Genomic DNA, 19,039 nt, shown 5'->3' on the forward strand with positions numbered 1-19,039 from the left:
TTTCATTTTGGGCCCTGTTGTGCGTCCAGACAAAAGATTAGGGCCACAATGGGTATGTCTCTGAACACCAGAAAAATAGGGGTATCTATTTTGCGGTGCAAGTATTCATTCATGTGTGTGCTGTACAAAAAAAGCAGTTTTTAAAATGACAGAATTGACAAAAAAAACGAAAATCACATTTTTTTCCTTTTGCTTTGCTTGAATTCATTCAAAAACTGTGGGTCAAAATGGGCTGTACACCCCTAGATAAATTCGTTAAGGGGTCTAGTTTTCAAAATGGGGTCATTTGTGGGGGTTCTCTTTGGTTTTGGCCGCTCAAGAGCTCTACAAAAGTGCTATGGGGCCTAAAACGCATTCAAGCAAAATTTATGCTCTAAAAACTACCGACTACTCCTTTCATTTTGGGCCCCGTTGTGCATCCAGACATAAGATTAGGGCCACAATTGGTATGTCTCTGAACACGGGAGAAACAGGGGTATCCATTTTGGGGTGCAAGGCTTCATTCATGTGTGTGCTGTACAAAAAAACCTTTTTTTTAAAATGACAGAATTGACAAAAAAACGAAAATCACAATTTTTTCCTTTTGCTTTGCTTGAATTCATTCAAAAACTGTGGGGTCAAAATGGGTAGTACACCCCTAGATAAATTCGTTAAGGGGTCTAGTTTTCAAAATGGGGTCATTTGTGGGGGTTCTCTTTGGTTTTGGCCGCTCAAGAGCTCTACAAAAGTGCTATGGGGCCTAAAACGCATTCAAGCAAAATTTATGCTCTAAAAACCACCGACTACTCCTTTCGTTTTGGGCCCCGTTGTGCATCCAGACATAAGATTATGGCCACAATGGGTATGTCTCTGAACACGGGAGAAACAGGGGTATCCATTTTGGGGTGCAAGGCTTCATTCATGTGTGTGCTGTACAAAAAAAAACTGTTTTTAAAATGACAGAATTGACAAAAAAAACGAAAATCACACTTTTTTCCTTTTGCTTTGCTTGAATTCATTCAAAAACTGTGGGGTCAAAATGGGTAGTACACCCCTAGATAAATTCGTTAAGGGGTCTAGTTTTCAAAATGGGGTCATTTGTGGGGGTTCTCTTTGGATTTGGCCGCTCAAGAGCTCTACAAAAGTGCTATGGGGCCTAAAACGCCTTCAGGCAAAATTTATGTTCTGAAAGACACCGACTACTCCTTTCATTTTGGGTCCCGTTGTGCATCCAGACATAAGATTAGGGCCACAATGGGTATGTTTCTTAACACGGGAGAAATTGGGGTATCTATTTTAGGGTGTAAATCCTCATTTTCATGGGCACTATAGGAAAAAAAAAATGTCTTTAAAATGACATATTTGCAAAAATATGAAATTTTATTTTTTCTCCTCTAAATTGAATTAATTCCTGAAAAAAACTGGTGGGGTCAAAATACTCATGACACCCCTCAGTGAATACATTATGGGGTGTAGTTTTTAAAATGGTGTCATTTGTGGGGGTATCTATTATTCTGACACTCATGAGCCTTTGCAAACTTGGCTTGATGCAGGAAAACAAAGTGTTCCTCAAAATGCTGAAAAGTAATGTTAAATTTGTACGTCCTCTAAATGGTTAAAAAAAACACAAAAGTTTTTCAAGTGTGCATTCAGAATAAAGTAAACAGATTGAAATATATATCTTATCAAAAATTTGTACAGTATGTTTGAACATATTTGAGATATTACGGTTGAAAATGTGAAAAAATGATAATTTTTTCAAAATTTTTCCAATATTGGTACTTCTAATAAATATACACAAATTATATCGGTCTCTTTTTACCACCTAAATGAAGTACAACATGTGTCGAAAAAAAAATTTCAGAATCACTTGGATATTTAAAGCCTTTACGGAGTTATGCTACGTTGAACGACGCATGTCAGATTTCCAAAATTTGGCTCTGTCACTAAGGCGCAAACAGGCTTCGTCACTAAGGGGTTGAAGTGGTCCCGCACGCGGCTCGCTGCAGACACATGTTGGCAGAGGTTAGGGAAAGTGCTGCTGCTCATTCAGGGATAGTGTTAGAGTAGGTCCTGTCTTCAAGAACCCCAACGGTCCTTCTTAGGGCTACATCTGACCGTGTGCATTACTGTTGTGGCTGGCTGGGAGCAGTAGTGCACCATTTATTTTTTTTTAATCTTGTGCAGGCCATTTCATCTATAGCGTTCTCAGTCTGCAGTGTATTATACAGAGTATAGGGAAAGAGCTGCTGCTGATATAGGGAAAGTGTTAGAGTAGGATCCTGTCTTCAAAAACCCCAAAGCTCCTTCGTTGGCCTACATCTGACCATGTGCATTATACTTGTGGCTGACTGGGAGTTGTTGTGCATCCATTTTTGTATTACGTATCTAGGCTAGTTCCCAGCCTGTCAGTAATAGCGTTCTCAGGCTGCTGTGCCGTACAATTAGCTCTCACCGTGAAACTGCACTCAAATATTTCCTAGCCTGCTGCGAACGACTTCATGTATAACGTACTGTGTCTACAGTGCATTATACAGAGGTCTCACCGCTAAACAGTACTGTAATATTACCTGGGCCACTGCAAAGTATTTCAGCTCTGCCGCTGTGCAGAGCGTCTCACAATACCCTTTCCTTGGTGGCGTTGAGATAGCCGCAGTTACCAGTACTATCCACTGGCTTTAGAGTCTTCTCCCTCTTCACATAGCCTCTATTATCTACAAGTCTCTGCAAGCAGTAAATTACCCCTAGGCATCAGCTCAAGAGAGCGGGTTAATTTTTTTAAAATCACAGCATAGAGCCTCTGCTATCTACAAGTCTCTGTGTGCGGTGAATTAAGCCACAGTTGTCAGTGCTGTACAGTGGGGTAATTTATTTGGGCCCTGTTCTATTCTTAATCCGCCATGATGAGGAGTAGGGGTAAGGGTCGAGGACGTGGACACGGACGTCCAAGTGAGGGAGTGGGCACAGGCCGAGTTCCTGGTCATGGTGAATCACAGCCAGCTGCTGCGGGATTAGGAGAGAGGTAAGTTTCTGGGGTCCCAAGCTTCATATCACAATTTATGGGTCCGCGTGGTAGACCTTTATTACAAACAGAGCAGTGTGAGCAGGTCCTGTCGTGGATGACAGAAATTGCGTCCAGCAATGTATCGACCACCCAGTCTTCTACGCAGTCAACTACTCCCAGCCTAGGGACTGCAACTCTGAATCCTCTGGCTGCTGCTCCTCCTTCCTCCCAGCCTCCTCACTCCATGAAAATGACATATTCTGAGCAGGCGGACTCCCAGGAACTGTTCTCGGGTCCCTGCCATGAGTAGCAAAAACTGGTTCCTCTCTCACCTGAGGAGTTTGTCGTTACCGATGCCCAACCTTTGGAAAGTTCCCGGAGTCCGGGTGATGAGGCTGGGGACTTCCGGCAACTGTCTCAAGAGCTTTTTGTGGGTGAGGATGATGATAAAACAATTGTATGTCAGTGAGGTAGTAGTAAGGACAGTAAGACTGAGGGAGGAGCGCACAGAGGATTCGGAGGAAGAGCAGCTGGACGATGAGGTGACTGACCCCACCTGGTTTGCTAAGCCTACTGAAGACAGGGCTTCAGAGGGGGAGGCAAGTGCAGCAGCAGGATAGGTTGGAAGAGGCAGTGGAGTGGCCAGGGGTAGAGGCAGGGCCAGAGCGAAGAATCCCCCAACTGTTTCCCAAAGCACCTCCTCGCGACAAACCTCCGTGCAGAGGGCTAGATGTTCAAAGGTGTGGATGTTTTTTAGTGAGAGCGCGGAAGACCGACGAACAGTGGTGTGCAACCTGTGTCGCACCATGATCAGCCGGGGAGCCACCACTACCAGCCTCACCACCACCAGCATGCACAGCCATATGATGGCCAAGCACCCCACAAGGTGGGACGAAGGTCATTCACCGCCTCCGGGTCACACCACTGCCTCTTCCACTGTGCCCCAACCTGTCACACAGATCCAATTCCCCTCCCAGGACACAGGCACGAGCGCCTCCCGGCCTGCACCCACACCCTCACCTCCACTGTCCTCCATTCCATCCAGCAATGTCTCTCAGCGCAGCATTCAGCTGTCGCTAACACAAGCGTTGGAGCAAAAGCACAAATATGCCGCCACCCACCCACACGCACAAGCTTTAAACGTGCACATTGCCAAATTAATCAGCCTGGAGATGCTGCTGTACAGGCTTGTGGAAACGGAGGCTTTCAAAAACATGATGGCGGCGGCGGTCCCAAGCTACTCGGTCCCCAGTCACCACTATTTTTCCCGGTGTGCCATCCCAGCCCTACACCAGCACATCTCACGCTTCATAAATCGTGCCCTCACCAACGCGGTTACTGGGAAGGTCCACTTAACCACGGACACATGGACAAGTACTGGTGGGCAGGGCCACTATATCTCCCTAACGGCACATTGGGTGAATTTGGTGGAGGCTGGGACCGAGTCAGAGCCTGGGACCACCTCCTCCAAACCCTCCCCCTTCTCCTCCTCTGCCACCTCTACCTCTCAATTAAGAAGTGTGAGCACGTCGCCGGCAGTCGGTATTACGCGGCGCGGCAGCAAAGTGGAGGGCAAGCGTCAGCAAGCCGTGCTGAAACTAATCAGCCTAGGTGACAAGAGGCACACGGCCCCCGAGCTGTTGCAGGATCTGACAGAGCAGACCAACTTCTGGCTTTCGCCGCTGAGCCTCTAACCGGGCATGGTCGTCTGTGACAACGGCTGTAACCTGGTGGCGGCTCTGCAGCTCGGTAGCCTTACACACGTGCCATGCCTGGCCCACGTCTTCAATCTGGTGGTTCAGCGATTTCTGAAAAACTACCCACACTTGTCTGACCTGCTCGGCAAGGTGCGCCGCGTCTGCGCACATTTCCGCAAGTCCAACACGGACGCTGCCACCCTGAGGACCCTGCAACATTGGTTTCAGCTGCAAGAACACTGACTGCTGTGCGACGTGCCCACACGCTGGAATTCTACGCTGCACATGTTGGCCAGGCTGTACGAGTAGCGTAGAGCAATAGTGGAATACCAGCTGCAACATGGGTGGCGTAGTGGTAGTCAGCCTCCCCAATTCTTTTTGAGGAGTGGGCATGGATGGCAGATATCTGCCAGGTCCTCGGAAACTTTGAGGAGTCTACCCAGATGGTGAGCGGCAATGCTGCAATCATTAGCGTTACCATCCTGCTGCTTTGCCTGCTGAGACGTTCGCTGCAAAATATAATGGCCGACGCTTTGCAGTTGGAACAGGAGACGGGGAATGCCAGTATGTCGCTTGATAGTCAGACCACTCTCATATCTATATCTCAGCGCGTTTTGGAGGAGGAGGAGCAGGGAGAGGAGCAGGAGGAGGAGGGGGAAGAGACAGCTGGGCCCACTGCAGAGGGTACCCATGCTGCTTGCCTCCCATCTGTTCAGCGTGTATGGGCTGTAGAGGAGGAGGAGGATCCTGAAAGTCATCTTCCTAGTGAGGACAGCGATGTGTTGCGTACTGGTACGCTGGCACACATGGCCGACTTCATGTTAGGTTGCCTTTCTCGTGACCCTCGCGTTAGACGCATTCTGGCCACTACGGATTACTGGGTGTACACCCTTCTCGACCCACATTATAAGGAGAACCTTTCCACTCTCATTCCTGAAGAGGATGGGGTACGAGAGTGATGCAATACCACAGGGCCCTGGTGGAAAAAGTGATGCTAAAGCGCTAGTGCAGAAGACGCAGTTCCGAGGGCCAAGTAGCAGGGGAGGCGCGGGAATTAGGCAGCATGTCCAGCGCAGGCAGGGGAACACTCTCCAAGGCCTTTGCCAGCTTTATGGCTTCCAAGCAAGACTGTGTCACCACTCCCCAGTCAAGGCTGAGTCGGAGGGAGCACTGTAAAAAGATGGTGAGGTAGTACGTAGTCGATTGTACCACCGTCCTCCGTGGTGCCTCTGCTCCATACAACTATTGGGTGTCAAAGCTGGACATGTGGCACGAACTTGCGCTGTACGTCCTGGAGGTGTTGGCCTGCCCTGCCGCTAGGGTCTTGTCAGAGAGGTTGTTTAGTGCAGCTGGGGGAATTATCACGGATAAGCATACCTGCCTGTCAACTGCCAGTGCCGACATGCTTACACTCATAAAGATGAACAAAGGCTGGATTTCCCCAGACTTCTCTTCTCCACCGGCAGAGAGCAGTGAAACTGAATGATTCTTTTCGCTGCAATCGGAGAAAAAAGCATTCACTATCACCGGGAAAAAAGGGGGAATTAGCTTTGTCAATCACTCTCGGATATTATTACTCCTCCTCCTCCTCCTACTCCTCCTCCTAAAACAGCATGTTATCACGCTGAACTGCCAATTTTTCTGCGGCCCAAAAGGCTTTGCTTACAATTTTTTTTACAATTTTTCTAAGTTAAAAAAGTATTGTATTGATACTTTAACAGTCAGAAACATTTTTTTTCACAGGGCTGCCTCCTGGCTCTGTTACAAATTAAGCAACAGCGAGCTGTATCTTCAAAAAATGTTTATGGGTTTCACCTGTCCTCGCGGTTGAGCAATTTTTCAGGGATACACTTGTACTCTTGGTACACAAATTTTTCTGGCCCTCGCCTATACTGTTATCTAACTAATTTTTCCGGCCTTTGCCTACACTCATGGTACACCAATGTTTCAGGGGTTCGCCTATACTCTTGCTACAGAAATGTTACAGGGGTTTGCCTATACTTCTGCTACAGAAATGTTACTGGGGTCTGCCTATACCTTTGCTACAGGAATGTTACAGGGGTCTGTCTATACTTCTGCTACAGAAATGTTACTGGGGTCTGCCTATACGTCTGCTACAGAAATGTTACAGGGGTCTGCCTATACTTTTGCTACAGAAATGTTACAGGGGTCTGCGTATACCTTTGCTACAGGAATGTTACAGGGGTCTGCCTATACTATGGGTGCACAAGACTTCCCATTGCGTTGTTTTACCTGTCTGGCACAAACACAGTGACTGACTAGGGCAGAAACGTAGGCCAAGGCCCTTAGCAGGGTGAAACTCTGACATGTTTGGGCACTCTGATTTCCTCATGTGTAATACCATGCTTGAGTTCCTTGGGCTCGCCTATGCTGTGAGTGCACAAAGACTTCCCATTGCGTTGCTTTACCTGTCTGGCACAAATACACTGACTGACTAGGGTAGAAATGTGGGCCGAGGTCCTTGGCGGGGTGAAACTCTGCCATGTTTGGGCGCTCTGATTTCTTCTTGTGTAATATCGTCTTTGTGCCCCGGCAGCATAGGCAAGCCTAAGGAACTCAAAGACTTTCCATTGTGGTGTTGAGCTATCTAACACCTACACAGAATGTGTGTGGACACATAGATTCCCATTGCTATGTAACTCGCAGCACCTTGGGTCACACAAGGTGGAGGCTGGGACCAAGCCTGACCCTGGGCCCGCTCACGTGCTTCCCACACAGAGTATTGCTGCATTGTGGAGATGTGTAGAAGTGCTTGCACCTGAGTCCTCTTTATGCCCACGTTTGCGGCTCCTGACAATTTTGTGACAGAGGTGACACGGGATTGGAATGATCGTACCTCAATCTATCATCAATTCTCAACAGCATCGTGGGCTATCGCCCACACTTTCAAAGAGGGTCGCTGCCTGGCCCTGCTAACCCTCTGCAGTGTGTGCATCCGGTTCCTCCTCATCCAGTACGCGCTTATAAATAGACATGAAGGTGGTGTGGCTATGAAGCGAGCATGTGGCATGAGGGCAGCTGAACGCTGCGCAGGGAAACTTTTGGGTGCGCTGCGGAGGGGTTGGACAGCAATGCCAGCATGTAAACCAGGAGAAGAGGCAGCGGTGTCACCCGCAGGCAGTGATTGTCCTTGGTTCCAGGTAGTGTGGTGCTTAGCTAAGGTGTGCCTTGCTAATGAGGATTTGTCCGAAGTAAAAATTGTTAGGGGGTGACGCCAGACTCTTGCCCCCATTTTGGCTTAATAGTGGGACCTGGGAGCCTCAGATGCAGCCATGCATGCTGCCCCTGCCCTTTCCTATTCGTTTCTGTGGTGTTTCCATGACTTTCTGATGTTTTCTGGTGATGGATAAGTCGCCCAATGACTTCAATGGTGTTCCTTACTCGAAACGAGCTCTCCAGTATTACGACAAGTTTGACTCGGGCAACGAGCAACCGAGCATTTTGGTTCTCGCTCATCTCTAGTAGTAACCAATCACAGCGCAGCTTTCATGTTACCTCAGCAGTATAATATAGAACAACCAATCACAGCACAGCTTTCATGTTACCTCAGCAGTATAATATAGAACAACCAATCACAGCACAGCTTTCATTTTACCTCAGCAGTATAATATAGAACAACCAATCACAGTGCAGCTTTCATGTTACCTCAGCAGTATAATATATAACAACCAATCACAGCGCAGCTTTCATTTTAGCTCAGCAATATAATAATCTTTAATTGTATATCGCAAACATATTTTGCAGCGCTTTCAAAGACAGGGGGAATATAGAAAGACAAAAGTACAAAAATTACAGAACCACAGTTACATAGTAATCAGTTGATGGAAACAATAGGGGTGAGGGTCCTGCTCCAACGAGCTTACATACTACGAATAGTGGGGTGATACAGAAGGTAAAGGGGCTGGAGATGTGCACGGTATGGCGGGGTGGAGAGTGAGGGGTGCTATACACATAGACAATGGTCAGATGTTTAGCCGTGTGACGGCAGAATCTGTATGACTGCAGGAGCGGTTTATGATGGCTAGCAGGAATTGCAGTCAGTAGGTCAGGGAGCATGTTATCAGGCAGCGTACAGAGGGGTTTGTTTAGGGAATGCGGTATGCCTCCCTGAAGAGGTGCGTTTTTAAAGCACGCCTGAAGTTCTGCGAGGCCTGGATTGCTCGGGTAGCCTTAGGCCCCCTGTCTGCGGGCATGATTTCGCCGGCGTAAATCGCAGGCGAATCACGCCGTCTGAAGCTTTCCATAACGTTGCTATGGAAAGTGCCGGCACCCCTGCCCACGAGCGGAGAATCATTGCGATTCTCTGCTCGCAGACGGCAATTTTCAACATGCTGCGAATTGCCGTGCTTCTCCGCGGTCAGCCTATCTGTCAGATAGGCTGACAGCAGAGATCCGTCTATAGTCTCCGGCTCCCGCCGCGGGATACTGCAACGCCAGTGAACAGGGGGCCTTGGGTATGACGTTGCAGAGGACTGGTGCTGCTCTGAAGAAGTCTTGGAGGCTGGAATGAGAGGTTCTTATTAAAGTAGCACTCAGTCTGGTTTCATTAGCAGAGCGCAGAGCCCGGGCTGGGTGATGGATTGAGATGACGGAGGCAATGTAGGGGGGGGCGCTGTGCTGTGCACTGCTTTATGGATAAGGGTAGTGAGTTTAAATTGTATTCTGTATTTGGCGGGCAGCCAGTGCAGTGACCGACACAGGGCAGAGGCGTTCAAGTAGCGGCTGGACAGGAAGATGAGCCTGGCTGCCGCATTCAGGATGGATTGGAGGGGCTAGAAACCTATCACAGTGCAGCTTTTATTTTACCTCAGCAGTATAAGAAATAGCGACCAATCACAGCGCAGCTTTCATTTTACCTCAGCAGTATAAGAAATAGCAACCAATCACAGCGCAGCTTTTATTTTACCTCAGCAGTATAAGAAATGAAAGCTGCACTGTGATTGGTTGCTATGGGCAACAAAAATTACAGGGTAAGTCTTTGAGTTTTCGATTTTCAGTTCCGCCAGTATTTGTTGCCCGGAGCGGAAAAACCCTCAGGCACAATATCACTCAAACCGGGCAGAACTGTGGATTTGTAGACGACACAAACAGATTGAGTGTTTTCTATATAAGCAGCTGTGACCGAGGGTCGGAGACTTTGTGTGAAGAAGTACATTCTAGACTACTGCTGGTGAGAGGAGCCGGGAGGTGAAGGAGGCTGCAGCTCAGGTAGCACATGAGCCCCCGCCCGCCTCTTCTCCTCACCTGACCCCAGCACTGCGCGCCCCCGACACACCCCACCGCAGCCAGGCGCGTCCGCGGGACGGTCACGTGCACGAAAGGGGCGGGGCGTAAATCCGCTTAAGCGTGAGGCAGAGCGCAGCGCACGGGCCGCGGAGAATACGCGGGACCGCGTCCGCCGCAGACGGGAGCTATATCCGTGTAAATATATGTATATACGTAGAGAGTGAGGCCGCGAGACACTAATAAAGCCGCGTATACTAGCACTATAGCCGCAGGTGATTCCGGGGACGGGGCGCACACAGTCACCCTCCCCTCCCTTTTTTTGCAGGTCCGGTTCGTGAGAACTGGGTGACGTCACAGCTCTCGCGAGATTCTGGCTGGAGAGGCAGCGCAGTGTCTGAGAGGAGGAGGAGGAGGAGGAGGCCGGGGAGACATGATGATGATGGAGCCGCCGTTACCGCCAGCCCAGGAGCCGCAGCAGACGAGCGCAAACCCCGAAGACGAGGAGGAGAAGAGCCAGTCCGCCGCCGACGGGAGTCACGGCGCGGCCAGCGAGGCGCCGGCGGAGCTCAGTAAGTCGACGAGAGGCCTGGTGAGGATGTGCGACCTGCTGCTGAAGAAGCAACAGCGCCAGCGGAGACAGCAGGCAGCAGCCGGGGCCTTGTCAGCCTCCCCCACCGGCCCGCCGGGGAGAAGCCGCAGGCAGAAGCGCAGCCGCAGCACCCGCACCGCCAGCAGCAGCGACACGGAGAAGAGCAGCGAGAGCGGCAGCAGCAGCCAGGAGGACGAGGAAGAGGAGGAGGAGGAGGAAGAGGTGTCCGAGGTGAGAGACCGTCAGCAGGGAGGGAGGGGCGGCGTGTGCGGCACATGTGTGGGAAGGTCGTGAGACAGTATGCGGAGCCGGTGGCCCCCCCCCGGTGGCCGCGGAGCGGGGCCGGTGCTCCCCCGTAGTGGCCGCTGACCTACTGCTGCCAGAGCTCGGTTATCCTCTTATCTCAGGATTGGGTCTGGCCATCCTCTACCGGCGACCAGCTAGTATGCGGCTCATCTGCCCTCCCTTCCCAGGATGCGGCTCCTCCGTGCTCCTGTCTCCGTGGCAGATGGCTGGGTCGGAATGCAGCTTGTCTGCCCTCCCGTCCCCACAGCAACAGCTGACCGGGCGGATATGCGACAGGTCCGCCCCTCGCGGCAGCAGGCCGGGTGGATACGTGACCGGTTCGCCCTCATGCCCCCGCAGCGGCATCTGATTGGGCTGGCATGCGACTCATCTGCCCTCTCTCGTCCTGGCAGCTGACCGGGTTGGTACGCGGCCCGGCTCGCAGCGGTGACTATAAGTTCTCTCCGACATATAGAAGTGACACTTATGGCGCCCGCTCTGTAGTTTTCCGTCCGGCACATCTGTGAGTTGGCGATGGTGGAGGGCAGACAGACTGTTGGTGAATCATGTCCTTTAGCCAGGTAACAGTAGATCATGAAGCAGCCGGGTTAGGCAAATACCAGGAGCCTGTGTGGCTAATGTCGGAGTTATGTTAATGTGGGCGTCCAGTTGTTTCCCATTGCTTCATCACGTCCACAGGGGTCACCCGCTCTTGTTATGTACCACATTGCTGTAGGTTTGGCAGGACACCCTCCTTACTGACTGTTGCCGGGGCTCGTGCTCTGAGGCTGCTTGTGACTGGAGGAATGCTTCCTCCTCTTGGACAAGCCCCCTTGTCTGCTTGGGATGATAAAGCGTGTTGTGTAGGGCTGTGGCCGCACGCTGCGGGCTCATGAGCTGTGACTCCCAGGTTATTTCGTAGCGGTATGATCTGAGGATGGGGACCTTAGTGATGTGGTGTGAGGCTCTGTTCACACTAGTGTCTTCCATCATCACGGCCGCCATGACAGATGACCTTCAGTTGTGTTATAACAATCAGTGTATTTCTATGTTCCTTTACTTTGCAGGCCCCCTAGATCAGCCGACCACACTGCAGGCTGGAGCGGAGCCGTCTCGGGCCTCGTTCACGCAAATGCTTTTTGGCATGAAATTCACACATTCCGTGCCAAATTGTTTCCCTCCCCCATTGATCATACAGCGCAGGCCTGACCTCTACATCGCAGTCATTTGTTAAGTCTTGAAGCATCCAAATATTCCTGAAGTCGATAGGAGGCTGCAATACATGGCAGACCTATTAATGTAACTAAGCCACAACTCGGCATCCATGCTGTCGCGTGAATGTAAGTGACGAGAAAAGGAAAGGCTTTGGTATGGAATAGGGTTATTTTTCTGTCTTGGGGGTTGCTCTTTTCAGGGCGGTCATGTCTGTGGTTCTTTGCCTGAAGGACCGATGCTTAGGGGGCAGTATAGGAATCTTGCTATTGCTGCAGACTCAAATAACCTAAAATGACTTGATATTACTCCTGAAGCATGGGGAAGTCATTATTACCTATGTGGACATGACAGACCCCATATAGGCTAGCTGCATAGCTCTGCAGCTGTAGCCCGGCTCCAACTACGTCTGTCTTTTATACTCCTCGCCTTGTTACCTCATACAGTCTCTAATTCGGTTTTGTTCCCAGAGCTGTGAATGTGACGAGTGGGCCGTCCCCAACGCTCAATGCCGATGGGTGATGTCAGACTTTGCCTCTCAGCAGTAGGAATGCCCACATTCATACTGAAACGAAGAACCACCCTACGGGAGTGAGTACAAACAAGACAGCTATAGGGTTCGCTCACACGGGCTTATGTGGCCTACATAATACGCAATGCCTGAAGCCCATTGACTTCTATCGGTCACTAACACCAGTGGTCTCCCCCCCCATCCCCAGTACTTGTATTATGCTCATGAAGGAAAATACAGCACATCCTGAATGTGGGTGCATGTTACATGCCAATATAGGTTATGGGGATTTAACATACACAGCCTATATGCATGTTACATGCCAATATAGGTTATGGGGATTTAACATACACAGCCTATATGCATGTTACATGCCAATATAGGTTATGGGGATTTAACATACACAGCCTATATGCATGTTACATGCCAATATAGGTTATAGGGATTTAACATACACAGCCCATATGCATGTTACATGCATATTTGCTGTGTTCTGCATACTTTACACGCATCAAAAGATACACATGCTTGTGTGAGCGAGCCCATAGTTGGGGTCAGAGCCACGGTTGCAGAGCTATGCAGTCAGCCCGGCTCCTCTTTAGCTGTGTTTCAGTAGGTTCGAGCACTCCTAATGTAGTAGTGGGGTAACACTTAGGCCTCATGTCCACGGGGAAAATCAGGCCCGCTCCGGATTCTCCATGGAGAATCCGGAGCGGATCCCTCCTGCCCCGCGGACATGAGCGCTTAAAGTAAGAATAAACTTACCTCTCGGATGCGGATGCGCAGGATGACGTCGGTGACATGCACCGCGCATGTGCCGGCCCGAAGAAAAAAGATCCGGCCGCAACCGAGAGAAGATGGAGCCTCGGCGAAGGGAAGAACCGGAGCGGGTGAGTAAATTCCTATTTTAGCTCTCCCGCGGATGCGGACGGCTTCCATAGGCTTCAATAGAAGCCCGCGGGAGCCCCACACGAAAATGGAGCATGGTCCAGATTTTTTCAAGCTCCATTTTTAAAAAAATCAGTTTTATTGACCATCCGCAGATATTTATCTACCCACGGATGGTCAATGCATCCCTATGGGGTGCGGATCCGCGGGCAGGAGAAGAGTTAAAATCCGCTGCGGATTTTAATTCTTCTTTTGCCTGTGGACATGAGGCCTTAGGCTGGGTTCTCACATGCTGGAATCCCAGTAGAAATCTCGCGGTTTGGGCGCAACGAAAAACCATGAGATTTCTGCTGGGAAAGCGCTGCTTCAAAACCTACATCATTTAACCACGGGTTTTGAAGCGGCCTGGCGCTTGCTTTTCCGTTGCGGCTGGTGCTCCCACAGAGGGGAGTGTGGCCGCAGCGGAATTAAAAAAAAAAAAAGAGGGGGCATGCTGCGGCGGGCAAATCCACGCCGCAGCCCCGGCTTTGCTGCAACGGATTCGCCGTCCACATGGCTGGCTAATCCTGGGATTAGCGGCCACAGGTGGATTTGCCGCGGCGAAATTGCGGACAGACTTTCCGCTGCGATTCTGCCCTGTGTGAACCCAGCCTTATTGGGCTAACTCACATGACTGTATTATGCAGGCTCTGTACACCCATGTGATATGCGATAACTCAGACAATTACATTGCCTTACACAGTTCCGCTCACACTAGCATCTCACCATTGCGTAATACACGAGCGCAAAAAAAGCCTGTTTTATTTGGCCTCGAATATACGTGAGCCCATTGTTCTATATGGGCATATATATATGCACATGCGCCTAAATGCAATTGCATTGTATATGGCCGGTAGGTATACGCGTCATTGCTTAGCATATAAACAAGAGAACAGATGTACTGTGCATGGCAGCATTTGTGAGTACACGGTCTCGCACAGTACAATTTTTGCTGCCATACGCGGCAGTATGCAGGATCATGGCCGACTCCACAGCTGTAAAAACACTACGAGATCCCCTGCAGCGGTTTACGCTTATAGCCATGTGAGCCCGGCCTAAGGCCTCGTGTCCACGGCATGAAATCCAGCACAGCCGTGGCCAATGAGCCCTGCTTACCTCTATTTACCCGGCAGCGGCATCAACGTGGATCCCTCCACTTCCGGGTTCACTGTACTGTGCATGGTCCTCACGGCTCGCCGCCTGACGTGTAGTACTTTTTTTTTTTTTTTCTTTAAATCTCTTGCTTACCCGTGGATCCTTGGCACATCCTCAGTGTAAGCTGCGATTGAACGGCTTCAATAGACTTTGATGGAAGCCACCCGTGCGGGATCCGCAGAAAAATGGAACACGCTGCGATTTGTTTTCTGGACCAAAAGATCAGCAAATCAAATCTGCGTGTTTTAATCAATATGTGGACGCCCATGTATCTCTATAGGCGGCTTGATTTGCCTATCTCCCGTGTGGGTTCTGCATATCAAACTCGCCCATGGACATTGGGCCTTAGTCTCCAGTCTCATCTGATGCGTATTTAGCGGAACCACTACATGCAGGTTCTTCGTCTGGAGTTCTGGTACCGTGAAAATCAACATGAGTAAGCGTGGCTTTTAAGTGCTGCTTCTACTTCTTCTGCCTCAGTAAACCACTAGGGGTATGTTCACGCAGTGGGACATCTGCATGAGAACGCTTGTACCTGACAATTTCTGGTGCTTGTATTGAAATTCATGCTGGAACTTTGAAACTCCTATTCTAGGGATCGTGGCGATCGGATTCCACAATCTTAATTCCTCTCCTGTGAATAGGGGAGAACTTTATCATTTGGCACAGCCCCTTTAATACAGCAACCAATAGGACATGTGGATGGGAGTGTATGTATATAGAATGTGCTGAAGTCATACTGAATAACTAATGGTTTGCATCTCTGGAAAATCTGAGGCATATGGAGGTAGAGTAGGATTCCTCTGAAGTCTATAGGGGCCTAATTAGGCTTGTGTGAGGCTGTAATGCAGCCGTCTGCATGAGGCCTTATAGTGACCAGTTCTCCTTTGGCCCCTAGCATTGCACCCATTTTTAACCATTCACGGTCACAGATTGGCAGTTGGAGTGGAACTGCTCACATGTTAAAGGGGTTGTCCCGCGCCGAAACGGGTTTTTTTTTTTTTCAACCCCCCCCCCCGTTCGGCGCGAGACAACCCCGATGCAGGGAAGTAAAGAAAGCTCACCGGAGCGCTTACCTTAATCCCCGCGCTCCGGTGACTTCAATACTTACCGCTGAAGATGGCCGCCGGGATCCTCTGTCTTCGTGGACCGCAGCTCTTCTGTGCGGTCCACTGCCGATTCCAGCCTCCTGATTGGCTGGAATCGGCACGTGACGGGGCGGAGCTACACGAGCGGCTCCATAGAAGACTGCTGAAGACCCGGACTGCGCAAGCGCGGCTAATTTGGCCATCGGAGGCCAAAAATTAGTCGGCACCATGGAGACGAGGACGCTAGCAACGGAGCAGGTAAGTAAAAAACTTTTTATAACTTCTGTATGGCTCATAATTAATGCACAATGTATATTACAAAGTGCATTATTATGGCCATACAGAAGTGTATAGACCCACTTGCTGCCTCGGGACAACCCCTTTAAGCCGTTCATAGGCCTCGGTTCATTTGACAGAGGACAAGGGTCTGTTGTGCCCACATGAGTTAGATACCCTCTTGATGTAGACTGTAAGCGTGATCAGAACAGTGTTGTAGATCACCTGACATAAAACTTCATTTTAAGGCGAATTATGGCCGAAAAACATAAAATATCAGAAAAAAACTAGTATCCTTTTTTTATATAAAGGAAATACCGTATATACTCGAGTATTAGCCGACCCGAGTATAAGCAGAGTCAATAAGTTTTACCACAAAAAACCTGGTAAAACTTATTGACTCGTATAAAAGTCTAGCCATATTCCAGTATATACCAGGTAAAAAAAACCCGCAATACTCTCCCAGCCAGCGTCTGTGGCCCCGATTCGATAGTCTCCCCGGCGGTGCGGCAGGCTGCTTGAGAATTCTCCCCACTGTCATGTCCCTGCTTGTCTCTGAATTCCCCCTGTTTAAATCAAGCGCCAGCCAATCACAGCCGGAGCTTGATAAACCAATCACAGCCATTCAATGATGTAATTCACTGAATGGCTGTGAATGATCGAGCGCCGGCTGTGATTAGGGAGAATTCTCAAGCGGCTTGCTGGACCACCGGGGACACAGACGCCGCGTGGGGGAGGTGAGTATCATTTTTTTTTTTTAACCTCACTCGAATATAAGCTGAGGAAGGGGGGGGGGGGCTTACTCAGCATAAAGTGCTGAAAAACTCGGCTTATACTTGAGTATATACGGTAGTCTAAGTGTATTTACCCACTTCATGGGAAGGAAGAGCTTGCCACAAAATTATGTATACTTGTCGATGGTGGCGGGCTCAGGAGCTAAGCCAGTGCCCATCCGCAATAGAGCTAGGTGGTACTGGCAGCTGGGTTCCTTGTACAACAGCAGAGGTCAGTGTTCTCACTGATACCAGTCGTTAACCCCTTAAATGCTATGATCACAGCATATGCAGTTCTTGTCTGCTACGGATTGTAATAGTTTGTATGTATTATGCAATCCTATACTGCAGTGCAGAAGTTCTGTGTATTAGCTGAGCAATCATGAGTTTGCAGTGTGCGTTTTGTTGTTTTTCTTCTGTTTTTTCCCTACAGGGACGCTAAAAATAAAAAATCCCTTTTTTGCAGACTTTTTTTTCCTTTTTGCTTTAAGAAAAAAAGAACAAGTTTACACGTTTTGTATCATCATGTCTGTAACAACAAAATGATCTAAAGGGGCATGTAGACCCCAAAACGATACTAATAAACTGAAGTTTGTCATGCAAAAAAACAAGCCTTCTGATGGAAAATAAAAAAAAAAAAAGTCATGGGTCTTTGAATTTATCAATGCAAAAAACAATTACCAGAAAAGGGGTTGTCATTGGGGTGAAAATTGCCGTCCCCAACTAGAAGTTTTGGTATAGGCATGATCATACGACCCATAGAAAACTTAGCATGTCATTTTATACCGCATAGAATCCCTCTTATGGCTACGTCAGCAAAGTTATGGCTTTTGAAAATTGGAGCTACAAATCCCTCTAAATATCATTGCATCCTTAAGTAGCAAACTAGGCCACGTCCTTAGGGGGGTATGGGGAACCTGTCTCAGTAGGAACACCGCAAACTGAATTTATGGGCTCCTAGGACAGGTGACATGGAGTCCGGGGTTTGTTTGATTACCGGCTTCCCCATTCCCTTCCTGTCAGCATTAGAAACCGGTTCTTTATGCGTGCATGGCTTGTTCTCTGCCATGAGTGCGTGCATAAATAGAGCAGTGTGTATATGCACTGACTGCTGAGTACAATGCACGCACTTCGTTTGTGGCGCTCATATGATATGAGCAGTTGCCTTTTAGAAGAATCTTTTGCACAAAAGAGACTTAAGTACGAACTGCCGCCCTCCAAAGAATGGACTGTTCATAGATGTGTATGTATGCATGGTCCATGGACTCGCTGTATGGGCATAGATGGGATGTGCATTTTTGGTTTGCATATCTTTCAGTGCTGAAGTACTTGTAAAGGTGTAGTCTGGGCTCTTCATCTCATTACTTATCCTCTGTAGTCGAATGAGGGTCTGCCACTTGGGACCCTTGGCCATCAGCTGATCGTCTGAGCTGCTGCCCAGTACACTTTAGGCTTTTTTTTGTACTAAAAAAGGGAGTCTTGGGCCAAATTTTTTTACTGCTTTCGTCAAAATCTTTTGATCCCCATAACTATTTCTGTTGATGGATCTGTTTGAGGGCTCATTTTTTGCAAAGCAACCTGTAGTTTTTATGATATAATGTAACAAAATTTACATTTCTAATTAAATTGTCAGGAAATGGGTAATGGGTGTTTTCAACAGAAATTTTATTTATTTTTTTATTAGAAGTTTAAAAATTTTATTTTTCTTTTGTTCCACTGGGTGACTTGAACTAAGGATCGTTTGTTACTTTGTAGAATACACTGCAATACTTCAGTATTGCAGTATATGGTTCTTTTAATGGAAGACATCTGACATGCCTGGGAGCCTTAAGAAGGTCCTAGTCAGCCATGGCAACTGAAAGGCATCCTGTGATCTTTTTGCGGGTGCCCTCCTTTGTCACGTCAAATGCCATGTTTGGCACGGACCGTGGCACTTAAAGGGGTTTGTTGGGACTAAATTATTGATGAACCATCCTCAGGATACGACATCCATAATTGATTGGCGGAGGCTCGCCACTTTGGATAACCGCTGGTGGTCTATTTTCCTGGCAACAAGCAGTAAACCAGAGGGCAGAGGAATCAATATCTGCAACATCAGGAAAATGGAGCATTTTGGAAACCAACATCTTATGGGTGAATGCTTTTGTTTTCCGATTTTTGAACAAGGTGAAATAGGATTTCCAACATGGGAAATACCCCTATTAGTTCCAGCTCCTGGCATTCAGCTGATTTAGCCAGGGAATGCTGTGACCAGCCAAGCAATTTGCTCTGTAGTTTTCACTGAAGGGGAAACGTA

General features: G+C 48.8%; 1 protein-coding gene across 5 annotated transcripts in view; it reads left to right on the forward strand.

The window, feature by feature from the left end:
* The first annotated feature begins 10,277 nt into the window (after positions 1 to 10,277).
* The window catches only part of ANKRD17 (ankyrin repeat domain 17), a 118,905-nt gene continuing 110,143 nt past the window's right edge, over positions 10,278 to 19,039 (forward strand). For 2 of the 5 annotated variants that reach the window (XM_066574052.1, XM_066574053.1), the window contains exon 1: positions 10,303 to 10,747. In XM_066574052.1, coding sequence (XP_066430149.1) covers positions 10,358 to 10,747 — 390 coding nt within the window. In that variant the 5' untranslated portion in view covers positions 10,303 to 10,357. Of the gene's footprint in view, positions 10,748 to 19,039 lie in introns of all 5 variants that reach the window. The other 3 variants (XM_066574055.1, XM_066574056.1, XM_066574051.1) reach the window with 2 other exon arrangements.

This window comes from Eleutherodactylus coqui, chromosome 7 (genome assembly GCF_035609145.1).
Source record: "Eleutherodactylus coqui strain aEleCoq1 chromosome 7, aEleCoq1.hap1, whole genome shotgun sequence".
In the NCBI taxonomy this organism is placed as follows: domain Eukaryota; kingdom Metazoa; phylum Chordata; class Amphibia; order Anura; family Eleutherodactylidae; genus Eleutherodactylus; species Eleutherodactylus coqui.